At 40.6% G+C, this 16,626-nt stretch overlaps 2 protein-coding genes across 8 annotated transcripts in view; both read left to right on the top strand.

Moving 5' to 3' along the window:
- The window catches only part of timm10 (translocase of inner mitochondrial membrane 10 homolog (yeast)), a 91,104-nt gene extending 83,458 nt beyond the window's left edge, over positions 1-7,646 (top strand). For 5 of the 7 annotated variants that reach the window (XR_004766140.1, XR_004766139.1, XR_004766138.1 and 2 more), the window contains one exon: positions 7,040-7,148. Coding sequence is in view for 2 of the 7 variants with exons in the window: in XM_035425947.1 (XP_035281838.1) it covers positions 1,597-1,667; positions 6,995-7,238 (315 nt within the window). In the remaining 5 variants the exon portion in view is untranslated. Of the gene's footprint in view, positions 1-1,397; positions 1,668-6,994 lie in introns of those variants that run through there. The other 2 variants (XM_035425947.1, XM_035425948.1) reach the window with 2 other exon arrangements.
- Positions 7,647-8,202: 556 nt separating this feature from the next.
- The window catches only part of unc93b1 (unc-93 homolog B1, TLR signaling regulator), a 32,727-nt gene continuing 24,303 nt past the window's right edge, over positions 8,203-16,626 (top strand). Inside the window, exon 1 of the mRNA XM_035425949.1 lies at positions 8,203-8,562. The gene's annotated coding sequence lies outside the window, so the exon portion shown is untranslated. The remainder of the gene's footprint in view (positions 8,563-16,626) is intronic.

Here is a 16,626-nt window from a genome sequence, read left to right as displayed (position 1 = left end):
ACTGATTAAATTTTGGTGGTCAAAGGTCAAGGTCAGTGTGACCTCACGTCCATCCCATTCTCTCGTGAACGCGATATCTCAGGAATGCCTTGAGGGAATTTCTTCAAATTTGGCACAAACATCCACTTGGACTCAAGAATGAACTGATTAGATTTTTTTTTTTTAGGTGGTCAAAGGTCAAGGTCACTGTGACCTCACAAAACACGTTTTTGGCCATAACTCAAGAATTCATATGCTAATTATGACAAAGCTTCACACAAATGTCTAATAGGATAAAATGATGAAGTGATGACATTTTATATCCAAACTGGCTACTGGAATGTATGCAGATTTAATTGAAAGATTTGTTCCCTCTTTCATATGAACATTTCAGACCATTCAAGGGATACTGATGATGATCAGGCAGTTAGTTGCTGATCTGTGTGAAGCAGGTAAAGATTAGTGAATAGCGTAATGATGATTCTCACAACAACATGATGATGATAATGATGATGATGATGATAATAATAATGTTGTCAAAGTACTGTGTAAGAGGCAGTCAATTAGCCTATTTGGTGGTAAGGGAACAAAACGAAGTCGTTTGATAAATGAAAGCCACAAAAACATATTTTAGCAATTAGTATTATTTTGGCTAGTGGTGATGATGGATCTTTCAAGGAGGCTGAGCAGTTTGGAAATGGAGCAGACACTGCTGTGTGATGTCAGCACAGTCTCATCTGTACTCATGCTGCTTCCTATGCATTGTGTTTGAAAATACAGCTATTACCATGTTGGCAGGTTCCTTTCATCTGTGGCTTTATTATCTATAAGTTCTCTAAATTTATTTGCATTGTGGTTATATTCTTCTTATGTGAATTTATGCCCCTTAAAATGTTTGGGTGAAGCAGACAAGATTTAGCTGTTTTTCAAGAAAAGTGGCAGCAGTGTGGAAACTAGTGTAGAGGTGAGTGAATAAGTGAGTGTCATTTTCAATAACCATAACAGCACAAATAATTGACATGAAAATATCTAAATAAATATACAGTATTTATCCTAATATAAAGTGGGAGATTCCTGAGCTACAAAAACTGATTTAGTGAAGTTTTAAAATAATCACCCCAAAGTCTTTGAATATATATGTAAATTGCAGAAAATTGCATCATTTTCTTTTTTTCTGGGGAAGGACCCCCATGCCCCCCGCTCTAATTGCGCCCCCCACCCCACCCCACCCCACCCCACAGAATTTTGGCTTGCATGACGCCCCTGATTGCAAGCATTTTGGTTGGAATTAAAGACCCCGTGAGTGCCCTGCGCTGAGTACATGTTTCTGTGTGGATGAACTCAGATTATCGCTAGGTGTCGCTGCGAAGAAATTAGGCTCAATCGAGTCATGGATGCGACGAATTTGCATTCTGGGAGAACTCTACGTTCGCTTTGGATGCACAACTTTATTGACAGCGGAACAGCCGTTACGTTGCTGCTAATGGAAACACGCGCCCTGTTTTGCAGCTGAAGGTTAAACGTGGCCAAAGTTACGGTTTAGGTAGAAGCCCGATACAGGCTGGGATTGTCACCGGGGTGGGTTCGGGGTAAATTCGGTGAGGCAGAAACGTGGAGATGGATCCCATGAAGGCGCAGCAGCTGGCGGCGGAGCTGGAAGTCGAAATGATGGCGGACATGTACAATCGGTAACAGACTTGGCAGCTACTGGGCGGGTAGCTATCTGCATACAGCTGCTAGCTACCTGCAGATCACCTGCATGATGATTTGCTATACACACATATATATATGTGTGTGTAGCAAATATACTGGTGCTTTCATTGTCCAGCTGGTGTGAGGTTTCCAATTCACACGTTATTTTGCTGCAGCGTCGATGTGAAAATGGCTCTAAGTGAATTCAATATTGAAGTAACTTTTAATGCAACGAATTTGTGATATGTGGTGCAATACATGTTTGTAGAAACAATTTAATTCCATAAGTATACAATTTATACTTTCCGGATTATTGCCTATATGTAGTAGTATCACTGGAATGTATAAGAACTAGAAGGGAAACGTGGTTACATTCAGTTTCATCACGTGATGACGCATAGCTCCGTAGCTTCATTTTTGTCCATAGACGGACATGCATATTTAACTAGACAGGGAAGCGCCCTTGGCTGACCTAAGCTTTTGAACTCCCGGAAGTAAGCCTGTAGTGCACGTTTTGAGGGTAAAACATTGGAGCATCCATTAAAGTGAACGGTGAATATCAGACTTTTGAAGGCGAAATAATACGTCCCCGATGGTATTTTGAAACTCGATGGATGACTGTTACGTTTCATTTGAAAAGCAAATAGAAAAATGCGCATTCCGTAATAATATATGCACATTTTAATAAATATTTTCCCAAGACTTCTGGACCAAAACAACCATTGTTTCAGAAACTGCTCCGCATAATGAAATTTATGATCACAAAAAATGGACCAATGAGGTTTTCAATCACTTCTACATTGAATTAAATGGGCAGCAAGTGCTTTTTCCCTCAAGAGTGCGCAGTCCAGGCTGTTTCCGGTTACTTCCTTCGTTTCACTGACGGGCCCAATGAACTGTATAAGAACTAGAAGGGAAACGTGGTCACGTGGTTCCATTAAATTCTGTTCAATAGAGCTTGTAAGTGAAAACGTCACCAAGCCACTCCCCTCTTTTTCCCGCAAATTTGTCAATGGGAAAATGAATGGGGCAATTTTCAATAAACGATATTTTTAGTTACAAGTCGGGAACCAGTTAGCTATTGGTATGTGGTACTCATGACATATATGACTCATGAAATATAATATCAGCAGCACGATTGACCCATGAGAAGTACAAGGTACAACGTTGTGTAGGTTTAGTACGCTTAGGAACTACACATACCGGTACTGTGCATTACATTACATTACAGGCATTTAGCAGACGCTCTCATACACAACTTTTACATAGCATTTTACATTGTATCCATTAATACAGCTGGATATATACTGAAGCAATTTCGGTTAAGTACCTTGCTCAAGGGTACAACGGAAGTGTCCTACCCGGGAATCGAACCTGCGACCTTTCGGTTACAAGCCCAGTTCCTTACCCACTGTGCTACAATCCGTCCTGTGCTCACGACGCACGCTTACATCGTCACGGCTCAGCTGGAACACGCTTGCGTCCTTCTATTTCTAGTGTCACTTTCAGAGCCGGTCCTGACCTCCCTGGGGCCCTAAGCAAAATTCTGTTAAGGGGCCCTCCTACCTGACCCGTGAGCCATGTTAACCATTTTCCATTGCCACACAGTCCCACCTGACACCCCAGTGCTCCCACTACAGTCCTCCCTCCTTTAAAAAAGTTTGCTCTATCTGTCAGTCTAAGAATAAGAATATTTAATCAGTAGTCAATGTCAATCCATTGCTTTCCATCTTGCATTAGTCCAGAGTTGTAACTAAACCTTGACTGAGAGACTAGATAATCATTGTCTTGTTTTAAAATTATGTGCGCCTATGAGGAGTGCTATCACGCCCATATATTGTCTGGACTGGACCCCACAGAGGTTGCTGCTGGAAAGCGCAAGTTTAATTTTGTGCATGCGCATATGAACGCATGTTCACGCGCGACGCGGTTATCTTTTCTGCGCTGCAGTTTATAAACACAGTTGCCCGTTGGCGTTTATCAGACGTAATAATTAAGCATTATAAAACGGGTAGCTCAATTCAAGCAGTCTGATTGGTTCATAGCCGTGGTATATTAACCATACCACGTATGACGTCTAATTCCTTTGCACAATTCAGTATCACTCTGCGTCTGAGGGAAAAAAAAATCATGATGAATGAATCACGGTTGTAGGCCAGTTACTGGCTTCATTTAGGAATGCCAACCATACCGCAAAATACACTATCGTCCTTTATTTTGACAGTAGAATAGGCGTTCCATATTTAAGTCATGGCTACGGGACGCATTTTCATCCGTATCTTTGTAAACGATTGCATTAAATATTAACCGCTGCTTTGAATACAATTAATAGTTAGCTAGCTAGCTAGCTAGCCGGGATAACAATCATGCCGTGAGACCATTCTGACCTAAAACCCAGAATTTTAATATAGGCTAGGTGACAACACTGACAAGTGACGGTGAACCTAAAGATAGCTGGCATTCAAACCCGGTTTCAGAGGGTGTTGGAGAAACCCTATGTCTATACTGCGAGACCGCAACATTTTAAAAAGCTGATTGATTGATTGTTGATTGAGTTATGGTTTCATGCAGTTTTCCTAAATAATGTAATGCAAAAAATTACAAAAAGCTAATTGTATGGTATGAAATGAGAAGGAACTATTTTTCTCGATGGAATTGTTTTCATAGAATTAACAACCAGAGTTTTTCCATAACAACGGTCCAAATAAACTACCATCGAGAGTTTTGCTTAACAACGGTAAAATAATACGGGACAGCCCATCGTGGTTTATTCCTTACTTATTTCACTCTCACTATTGTCAGGCACAAAGTCACAGAACACAGCCCTGGAAGTGGCTAGCAAGCAAGACACAGACAGACCAGATGCACTGCCCAGCTATAGGTTAGTAAGACAGACAGAGAGAGATGCACTGCAAGCTAGCACATCAACTTAACGTTACTGTTATTTGCTGACATCAAACTTGGAGAGGAGAGAATGCAAGTTTACCTGATTGCTGTTCCCGCAATTCACTCTCATGGTGTGTTTTTTTTCTCTTTTCGTGACCAGAAGGATAGTTTCGCGTCATCCTCTCATCTAAGTTGTAAACATTGATACCTGCTTTGACACGAGGGGGAGGCAGGGCCCTTGCGTAATTTGCGGGGCCCTACGCAACTTGCGTAGGGAGCGTATAGGGCCGCCCGGCTCTGGTCACTTTGATATCGTATTTCAATTTAAAATGACTGGAAATAACAGATTTGTTACTATTAAGTTATATTGTTTATTTCACATCATAATTGTACGGTCGTGATGACAACAGGATTTCCTTTCAGGGATCTATAAAGTACAGCCACAGACCGTATAAAAGAGTAGGCCTACAACCTAACCTAACTAACTTCAGTCGTAATTTCAAATGGAATATAACGTCATAGATATTTTTATCACAACACAACAACAATATAGCTAGCCAGCATGGTTTTCGATAAATTACTGACAATATATTTACTACTTACTATGTTTTAATAAAACTATTTATTAGAAATTGTCTATCTCTTGCCTACTGCACCTGTCTTGTCTAAGTGCGCTGTGATTCTGATTTTCACAATGTGTGTATTCCTTTGTAAGTGCTGTGAGCACACTGAAAGTCTGTTACACCGAAGCCTTGCGAAACGAAGTTCCGTTACATCGTGCACTGTACAGCATATGGTTTGTAATGGCAAATAAACCTGACTTTGACAGCTAGCTAGCTATCTGCTGATCCAGCCCTTCCTAACGTTAACGTTAGCTAACCGAAACTTTATAAACGATATCTTTCATGCTGGCACTGACAGTCCCGCTAATCTACACTGGCTGTATATGACCTGCTCTACATGGTTGGATTTGGAATGATTTTCTCCCTTCTTAACTTAACATTATTGTCCTGACCATTGAAAAAATGCATTAAGCTAACCAGTGACACCACATTTGTCGTGGGTACAGCTAGCCAGCCAGTTGGCCCTATCTGCTGGTCCAGAGTCAGTTATTTTCTTCTCCTACTAATGGTTAAAGTTAGGACATGGGAAGGGAAATCTGATCCCAGACCAGCAGTTAGGGGCAGCCAAGGCACCGCACTTGGCGGGTAGAATTACGAGCACACGTGGTTGTGACGTGTATCCGTGCAACTGATTGATTTAGTGTAGCTCAGGACCACCATCACATCGTAAATTGACATAAATCCGTTTTTTTCCCTCCAGAGATTGAAATAAATATAACCAAGCACATGCTATGGTAGAGAATGACGGTCCCAAAAAAACGTGAGAAATCTTTTATTTTTAATCGCTATAGATATTTTACAATCAATGATTTTAAAAAAGTCAATAAGATTTTAACATTGGGCTGTGATGTCACGAACCAGACGCCCCCTGGAGGCAATTTGACTTACAAGCTTAATTGATACCTCGCCATGTGGCACCACCACAAGATGGCTGCCACGACCCAGAAATAGAATTATATGAAGAGCTAATCCAGATAGCCTGCGATTCCAAGCTGGTTCTGCGCCAGTTCTGGTCTGACAGTGCTGACTTTGTTCCAGAATCAACACAGATCCAGCCTGGAGTCAATATTTCCTATGAGTGTCGTAGAAATTAATCGAACTTGCCCCAGTGCAAATTGTGCCAAAAGCTCATATTGTGGTGATCAATAGAAGCAGGCAATAACATTTTACATTTTTCCTGGATCAAAAATTTTTCTAGGCTTTTTATCTAGGCTGAACAGAATAGAAAAAAATATGACAAAAAATAAATATGAAAGCATTGGAAATCTGCCGAGGGAACCCAAGTAAAGGTTAATCTACAGTGGAATTCCCCTTTAAGAAAATTAAGGACAGAGTGCATTTTCATTGCCCTTTTGGCCTACCCACCAAGTACCAATCTACTTTTGAGACCTACAGTTTGACAACCGTAAATAGCAAAAACAATATTTTGGTCTCATTGTAATCACAAAGACTTACTGTAAATAATCTAATTAACAATGGACATTTATAATCAATGTCAAAACTAATTTTTAAAATTTTGGTCAATTTCTCATATTTTGTTCTATATTGGTGTATACACAACGTATACACATACAAATTTACAGAGTGGGATCTCTTGTACTTTTTGTTTTACAGTACTATTACAAGCAATGATTGACTTTAAAGCAGGGGTGCACAGCTCTGGTCCTGGTTTTTTGTTCCAACTAGCCAATTACCTTTGTTTTAGTTTTCTGACAGCTCTGTAAACTACACTAGTTCCATTGCAAGATGCTGTTAGATTCAAATCTATAAGTGACTGATTGCACATAGTAATAATGGGTTTTCTCTCTTTCCAGTCACTGGTGTAACTTGTGTTCCTCTCCTCTGCCCCCTCGCCCCAGCATGACCAATGCCTGCCACAGGAAGTGTGTGCCCCCCCACTACAAGGAAGCAGAGCTTTCTAAGGGAGAGGCTGTGTGCCTGGACCGCTGTGTAGCCAAGTACTTGGAACTTCATGAACGGCTGGGCCGCAAGCTGACTGAACTGTCTGTACAGGATGAGGAGCTGATGAAGCGTGCTGCTGGCTCCGCCTCTGGATAGGTCTCTACTCATCTTCCGGGAGAGGGGGAGGGGGGCCCACTGAATCCCCCTTTGGCTTTCTTTAGATCATGAGGAACTGATGGTAACTGCTGTCATTCTCAGCCTCAAACCAGGGCGGGAGAGGGGCTGCTTTAGCTCCAGTTGTGTGAGGGTGACATGGGTTTGTAATATGTTAATGAATTATTAATTCCATGTTGGTTTGACAGTTGAAGCTGATTTCTTCCCCTTTCTTGAATAATAGCAAGTTGTTACTGTTTAAGTACTGTACAATCAGCCAGCAATTATTTTACACTGGGTTTAATGCTCTATTTCTGTTCTAAAATAAGCCAGAGTAAAACCGTTGTAACAAATGGCCTTGTGTGTGTCCATGGGAGCCTGTAGCATGCTATAAATGAGTGCATACTTGCATTTTTGTTTGTGCAGTTGTGTGTGTGTTTGTGTCTGCGCGTGTGCATACACACGTGACAATGTTTCTGATTATTCATACACACTTAATTGTGGATCAGTGGTCACCAGGTGTGGTCCCTGAGAGCCGGCTGGGGTCCTCAAACCAACCATCCAGAACAGCTGGGTCTGCTCTGGGGTCCCCAACCCCCCTCCCCTGGTGCTCCCAGCTTTCCTGGCTCAGTCAGGAACACCAAGGCTTTCATTCTCACGCCACAGCCTAAAGCAAGCAAAAGAATAATTTGTATTCAACTTTATCAGGACAACAACATCTACCAAGAACTTTCTGATTACTGACGAATCTGTACTGATTTGAAAATTGACTGATTCACTATCACATCTTCCTGTGCCAAAGGTTCCACTCAGTCTCACTTTTTTTGGGGGGGGGGGGGGGGGGGGGGGGGGCGGGAGCGGGAGCTGGGGTTCAATATAAAGTCTGTTGTGAAAACTTTTGTGAATTGACGCTGCAAGCTGCATGTTCACTTACTGGAATTGCGTACATTTTTACGCAGTTACGGTTATGGTCGCTTAGCCGTTGGACCTTTGGAACACTAAAGAAGTGGGGAGAAATGCTGGGGAAAGTAGCAACGAATTACAATTCCCTCGTGCCACAGGTTTAACCAGCCACTAGCCCAGACGAGAAGGTTGCGGAAAATATGTACTACGTCTTTAAGATAAACCCTACCGACCAGAGGGTACAAGAAGGAAATGAAATCTTTCAGTACTTTCGTTTCCCTCTCGAAACGGTTATTTTTGTTGCATGTTACTTTTCTACTGAAAAGAGGAAGCTATGCTCAGTTACTAAACAGGTGAATCGTCTCTCCAAATATCAAGCTTATAACAGTTAGCTTTCCTCTGTAACGTCGCAACCAAACGAAAGGTGAGTGTCTTCTAAAAGGTGGAGTAAAACTTCAATACGTTTGCTTACAGTTGTTATATTTGTTGAAAAGCATGCACGCAACTGCAAGACTACCGCCTGTACAGTTGTCCAGTGAACATAATGTTGATAGAAAACGAATGTAACACTGAAAAAAAGTCCGAATAAACTTCAGATTTGTGGGTAGGGTTTTGTTTTTTTTTTTACATTTTAATTATAATTTTTTAATTGTTTATTTAAAATTCAACTATCATTTGCAACGATGACCTTGGTAATCAAAGTGGGTAGGGTAGTCAAGCCAGTCATTGCAGGGGGTGATTTAGGAGTCGGATTTGTGGGAATTTGACTAGCAGTTAACAACCCCACTTTGGGAAAGTGGCATGGAATCTGTAGCCTACTACTACTTTTTAAATTAAGATCAGCAGGCTTAATCTGGTTTGGCTGGAGTGCACAATTGTCTTATTTTTGAATTACGCCGAAGTTTGGGTTATTGTCAATATCGTGCGTTTATGGAAAGCCCTTTTAACATTAAGCCTGACCGGATTCACATTACAGATATTAATTCGACTCGTCAAAACGCTAATTTAAGATATCTCTAGTTGCATTTTGACTGGTAAAAACGTTAATTTAAGATATCTCGAATTACATTTTGACTAGTAAGATTGAAGTTACTTGAGCCATTCATGTGTGGAACCTCCAATTAAAGATATCTATAATTCAGTTTTGCCTATCTACGTGAATTCCAGATTTCTCCATTTAAATTATGACTAATCGTAACTCAAATTCGAGATATCTTCACTTTAGTTCTGACTAGTAGGCTATAGCCCTTTTAACATCTAATAGCTTGTCCGGATTCTCATTACAGATAGGCCTATCTGTAATTCATTTATGACTAGTCAAAATGCTAATTCAAGATATCTCTAATTACATTTTGACTAGTCGTTAATTTTTAGATATCTCGAATTCCATTTTGACAAGTAAGATTTCGCCATTAAGTTATATGGAACTCCAATTATCTACAATTCAGTTTTGACTAAAACGTGATATCTCCAGATATCTCCATTTAAATTACTAGTCGTAACTCGAATTCGAGATATCTTCACTTTAGTTCTGACTAGTCATAATTCCAATTAAACATATCTTTCCTTGTTATTGAAGATATCTAAATTATATTTTTTGATATCTGAAACTAAGATTTTACTAGTCAAAATACAGTTGTGGATATCTTGAACTGGAGATATGACAAGTCAAAACTAAAGTGGAGATATCTCGAATTTTATTACTAGTCAAATGTTCCTTTAAGATCTACAAAGAGGATATCTTGAAACTAGACCGATATTACTTGGGAGATATCTTCAACTATCATTCTGACTAGTCGGAATACATTTATAGATATCTTCAATTGACTAGTCAAAATGTAGTTGTAGATATCAAAAACTGGCCTCTTGTACGAATTTTCTCGTTCTACTAACGCAGCGACGACTACATCAGACCAACCTGAACCAGAGTCAAGCGTCTTTCTATAGGCTCAAATTAGTGGCGAAAGTATTGTAAATGGTAAACGGACTGCATTTTTATAGCGCTTTTATCCAAAGCGCTGTACAATTGATGCCCCTCGTAAGCAATGACTTGTGCTTGCAACTTATGGTTTGTGTTTGTACATTGCGAGTTGAAACTGAAACAAAAGTATTTTGTACTTGTAAGCAATCTTGTGCTTGCAACTTATGGTTCGTGTTTGTACTCAGCAAGTTGAACCTATAATAAAATCGTTGTGTTTGTTGATATAGATTTTCGTGAGGGGGGAAGGTCACGTCTGTAAATTAAAATCTACATGTGTTTTGTGATCTGAAGTGGTTTGTGACCAGAAAAAGTACGAATGCAAAACAGTTTTTACGTACGACACTTACATGCAACGCACAGTTTACAAGAAGAAAGCTACAAACAGACTTTTGGCACTGCTTTCACGCTTCCGGCATGGAGAACCAATCGTTCAAGGCATTTTAAACTATCCAATCAGCGCTCCAATCGAGACCAGGGTTGCCATGTTGGTTAATTTTCCCCCATTGAGTCTCCAAGAACGTCGTTATTAAAGGGAATATTGCAGGTTGGAGACCCCAGTGAATCAATGTGTAGGAAAATGATGTAGGAACTAGATTTTCATAAAAAATATAATTGGGATGGCAGGTATGCCATCCCGCCAAGTTACGCCTTGGCGGGGGCATGCCCCATACCTATACAGCACTGAGAGTTTGGCACTTTTCAGGGTTCCCCACAGAAATAACCACAACAGCCACAGACACTCAGCCCTTAAAAACATTAAATTCTGTACATCCTGACCCCATTTCAACAGACAGAATTCATAAACAACTTCACATGTCCACACAATAAAGCCCCAAACTAAGGGGGTTTTGCGTTTTCTTCTTCTTCTTCTCATTCTTATTTTTCCTGCCGCCTATCCCACTAACAACATGTCTCCCCATTGGACATTTCACTGACACCAGCCAAATCTTCACATACATGACCCAATAAAAAACGCGCATACACACGCAAAATACCCATACCTTTTTACTCTGAAACATTTCCAATTTAAACAGCTAGTCTGCCTGTGGCCTAGTGGGCAAGGTTACAGTCTTGGGAACACGGGGTCGTAGGTTCAAGCCCAGCTAGGAACACATTTCTTTAACCTGCTTCGACCCTCACTAATAATTGTCTACTACTTATCAATTATTGCTTTTGCACCATATCTACCCGCCGTTCACCATTCAGTTATTAACCGGCTACAGTATTGCTAAGCCATATGCATTATGACGTACCGTCTGTACGTTCAGTTATTAACTGGCTACAATATTGCTAAGCCATATGGATTCAACGGGAGCTCTTCTGTGCTTACTGGCCTGTGTTCTTCTTTAAAACCACCGGCAGGTTTGCTAATGATATTTCACTCATTGCATAGCTATGGCATGGTGCTGCACTAACGAAGTCACAGACTGGTAAACCTCCGGTTTAAGGCTTGAATCCCGCCTCGCCCTCAGGCAGGTCATTTCCTCTTTTACACTAACGTTTTCTTACGCTTATATTTGCTTTACCAAAACTCACTCACGGCCACCCATATGCATTTCATGACGGCAAATGTATTCCTTTTATTAAAAAGTTACACCAGTTCACCACTGTGCCATTTCTACTAACTATATTTCTTCACTTGGCTACCGTACAAAACCTTCTTATCAGCAAACGCCACGTTTCTACATTCATGTTACCTCACCCTGTTCTCTATCTAGCCACATACAAACAATTACTACGTATGTACATTCTGCAACTCCGCATTAAAACATTACATTTAAAATCATGATTCACTCATAAATATAACTACTAGCACTGAACATGAGAAAAACACATTAGTGCAATAGATTGCACACATTATTTAACCCTCCACTTCAACAACTAACGCTAAATACAGACTGTTATATATACCGTTTGATAAGGAAACTAAGCTCGCTCATGGTCACTTCATTTACTTCGCGCTATAGTCTGTGATCATGTCAACCTTCACCTACATGCCCATTCTGCTAAAAACATATTGTTTCAACTACGCAATTTCATCATTTCGCCTAATTTATCTCACACTGTTGTTATTTTCTCATATGCAAAGCCTGCTGGGACATATGCGTCTGCTCCTATTTTCAACTTTTCCGGTTCTAGCTTAACAAAACAGCAAAGAGGATTCCTACCTGCAGATAAGCCTATCAAAATGCCTTATAAACCTTACAAACACTAAAAGTGCATCTTTACGAAATAACAGACAACGGAGCAGGACAGAAGGGTACACAAGTTGCGACCTAGGCAGCTCTAATTCTACGGGCTTGCTGATTCTTTTGTCAATCGAGGCTCGTTGGATGCCCGTCAAATCCGTGAGTAGCCTACATACATTGGCCATATTTCACCTTTTCTGATGCGTTTACAATTACGCCACCGCACCATTTGTCACAGCCACTGTTCTACATATATAGCAAACCGAAACTGCTAAACGTACACGCTCATCGGACTGTACAAATTCACACAAGGATAGCCATAATCCAGAACCGTTTCTTACAGGGTCACTTCGCATTTCTCACTCTCGTAATAAAACGCTTTGCAAAAAGAAATATCTCATAAAAAACACGTTTTCAACGTACAAAAATGCCAAGTTACTCACACATACAAGACATACACCGTCAATAACTCATTCATTCAGACTGCCAAAATCCAGGCCTGCCATTAAAAGTATTGATATCAAAATGACACCAAGTTACAGTACTACAAACAATATATGCTATCTTGCCTCACCGAAATTTAATAACATGTATTCCAAAGCAATGCTACCCAATATTTCCTCAATTCTTTCAAGTCACTTGGCCCTGTGTTTTGTAATCTTACCATATTACAATGTCATGCAAACTTTGTGTCAGATCAAAGTGTCAAATATTTCGTATTGCCTCATGGAACACATTGAAATTCATGTAGAAAACTGCTGGTCAAGTCACTACAGGAAGCATATTTCTCCAGAAAACATATGTTTATACTTGCTTCTGAACTGAATTTGAGTAAATGTACAAGTGATTGTATATTTGCAACGTACAATAGATACATGTAAAATAGGCTACATATTGTACATACATAGAGAACTTCTTTATCCCCATGGGGACATTTCCCTCGCAGCATGGTACATTCACATTTACGAACAGACACTTATACCAAGAAACATACAATCATTCACGCAACAGAAAGGCTGGGCACCAAAATACATACATACCAATACAAATTGGACATATAAGCCGCGTTTCCACCGCAGGAACTATACCCCGGAACTAGGAACCTTTTGAGGAACTCGGTGCGTTTCCACCGCAGGAACTAGGGTCTAAATTTAGTTCTGGGGGCTTTGTTTTACCCCCCAAAACGTTCCTGCTCGGGGGGTAGTACTTTCCGAAAGTACAGGAACCTTTTGGGTGGAGCTTGCAGCGCTGAACATTTCTGATTGGTCGAGTATTCGTAGCATTTGTGTTGTATTTATTTTCCGCCATTACCCGCCTTGTTTGAAAATATGCAGCGGCAAACCAATTTATTTTCATAATAACTTCAAATCAAACTTGTATGTTATGCGGCGCAGTAGCCTACTTTTGGTTATAGCCTGTCAACGTCTTGGAATTATAACGTGTGCTCTTCTGTTCTTTTCTTGCTTTAGTATTCGTTTTATAAAATGCTAAGCATTCGTGCTGGGACAGCATATTACGTAGGCTACCAAAACATTCAAACGGATTAATTCGGTTGCTGAATATTTTCTTCCGGATTTTCTTTGTTAGCCCGTTGTAACTGACTCAAAACGTTTGATACAGTTATGTGAGGTATGCGGTAGTTCTGCATAATTAACATTGGTGATACAGTACAAGCAAACTGGAAATCACCTTCCGCACTTTTTATCCGGGTAAAATAACAGGTTAATTCTAGTAATCTTCCCTTTAGCTTTTTAAGACTGCCGTAATTTTACTCAATTTTACTGCCATTTTTCAATTCCACGAAAAGACCAGGAAGACTATGGACTCATTTATGGTGCATGGTTCGCATCTGGAGGGCACACTTCGCTGCTCGGCTAGCAGTAACTTCGAAGGAAAGCAAACGGTGGCTGTACCACTACTAATTTACATTTTCACGCAAGTCCGAGTTTTCGTTCTATTCTTGTCATTTTGCCATTAGCCTATATGGAATTGACGACGAGAAAGTAATCAAACAGCAAATTGTTTACAACGTGTGCATGTTTTCTGCTGTTGTTGCCAGTTATACATATAAATGTGAATGCATTCTGTCGCTTCGGATGTCAAGACATGAAAGCGAATGTTCGCATAAAAACATAATGAATGTGTTTGAGAGGATATATGAAAATCAATAAATACAAAAGTAACCATATATAGTCATTGTTGGTAACCCGTTGTATAAGTGGAATAAACCCCTCCGGGCTGTCCCGGTTATTAGAAAATAATGTAGGCTACTTCGGTGGTAGTATGGGGTTACAGAAGAAATCATATGACAGATGGACCGACGACAACGCCGCTTTTTCATACGTCAGTGGGCTAATTTGCCTAATCTTCGCGGGACTTTAGACCCCGGTGGAAACGCAGACAACCATTGGCTGAAGGAACCTTTTAGTTCCTGGTAAAGTAGTTCCTGGGACTGAAAGTTCCGGGTAATTTTGGTGGAAACGCGGCTATATATAGTCATTGTTGGTAACCCGTTGTATATAAGTGGAATAAATCCCTCCGGGGTGTCCCGGATATTAGAAAATAATGTAGGCTACTTCGGTGGTAGTATGGGGTTACAGAAGAAATCATATGACAGATGGACCGACGACAACGTCAGTGGGCTAATTTGCCTAATCTTCGCGGTACTTGAGACCCCGGTGGAAACGCAGACAACCATTGGCTGAAGGAACCTTTTAGTTCCTGGTAAAGTAGTTCCTGGGACTGAAAGTTCCGGGTAATTTTGGTGGAAACGCGGCTATAGCCTATATTGTTTGTAGTACCGTAACTTGGCGTCATTTTGATATCAATACTTTTAATGGCAGGCCTGGATTTTGGCAGTCTGAATGAATGAGTTATTGACGGTGTATGTCTTGTATGTGTGAGTAACTTGGCATTTTTGTACGTTGAAAACGTGTTTTTTATGAGATTATATATACACTACAGTGACTTCTGGAGTCGTTTTTGTGAGAGAATTTTACTTCCGCGTCTAAAAAAACCCACCAAACAGGAAGTGACGTAACAAAAGGGAGCGCTGTCAAGTTTTATAGTAAGAAGAATGGGTACCATGTCATTCTACAGTCAATATCTGGGAATAAATATTGAGTAAATATACAACCTTACCATTGGTAGGGCCTGTGATGTTTAATATTTTGTTTTTTTGTCATGTTCATTCGAGCCCCTTAAATGAATAATACATGATCAGGGACCAATAGGGAAAAAATGGCGGTAGGTGTTTGTAGCAGCTTGGCAGGTACTGCTGCCTCACCTCTCCTAAAAGAAACTGGGAGACCGCCGGACTCTCAGATTGCATATGTGTGGAAATGGGCGTTATGGCGATCGTACTTGAAAAACATCAAAACCAAGGAGTTATCACGTTTTACGATCTTGGCCCTGTATCTGCTGATTCTCACGGTCATACCTTTGTGGGGAAATCGGTCCGCCGATTGTTTGCGTTCATCTCAACACACAATTTGTGTGGACTATCGGCAAATGCAGGGTGTTGACTCTCGGCAATCAGCTGTTCCCCACGGGCCTGCGGCCAGGCCGGAGATCCACCTTCACCACACTCTCCCCGCAGGATTACAAGGTAACAACAAGACGGCAAACCTGGTGTCTAAACTACATGATATCGGCCACAAACTGATATATGCTGGTCCCACTATTGCGACGAATGTGCCACGGACTACCGTCAACTTTGCGATTTTAAAACAACAGAAAACTAAAATGTTTCAGACTGTAAATCACGCAAACGTGTTATGGAACCCGAAAACAAAACCGAAAGGGATATTTGGTGGTCACTTAAACATACGGAGCGTCGTATCAAAGACTGAACAACTTGAACATTTACTGACGGACTCTAACCTTGACTATCTGTGTCTTACGGAAACTTGGTTAACTCCTACAACTCCATTAGCTATATTTAATATACCAGGTTATAATGTGTACAGACGAGATAGAAGTAAAGGGAAGGGGGGCGGGGTTCTGATCTATGTTAAACAGAGCATTCAAAGTAAACAAATTGAAATCGCTGACAACACCCTGGAGTGTGTTGGGGTTACCATTACACTAGCCCCTGAAATGTCATTTGTTCTACTTGCGCTTTATCGACCACCTACTGCTACAAATGTTTTCTTCGACCATTTATCCGAAATTCTCAAACGCTATGATGGTAAAGAAGTACTTCTCCTGGGAGACTTCAATTTAAACTGGCTAGATAGAGCACGTAGAAAGAGGCTAAAGGATATCACCAAAACATTTCAGATGACACAAATGGTAAATAAACCTACGAGACTAACAA

Source organism: Anguilla anguilla, chromosome 7, assembly GCF_013347855.1.
Source record: "Anguilla anguilla isolate fAngAng1 chromosome 7, fAngAng1.pri, whole genome shotgun sequence".
Classification (NCBI taxonomy): Eukaryota; Metazoa; Chordata; class Actinopteri; order Anguilliformes; family Anguillidae; genus Anguilla; species Anguilla anguilla.
This window is presented reverse-complemented; position numbering and strand designations above follow the sequence as displayed.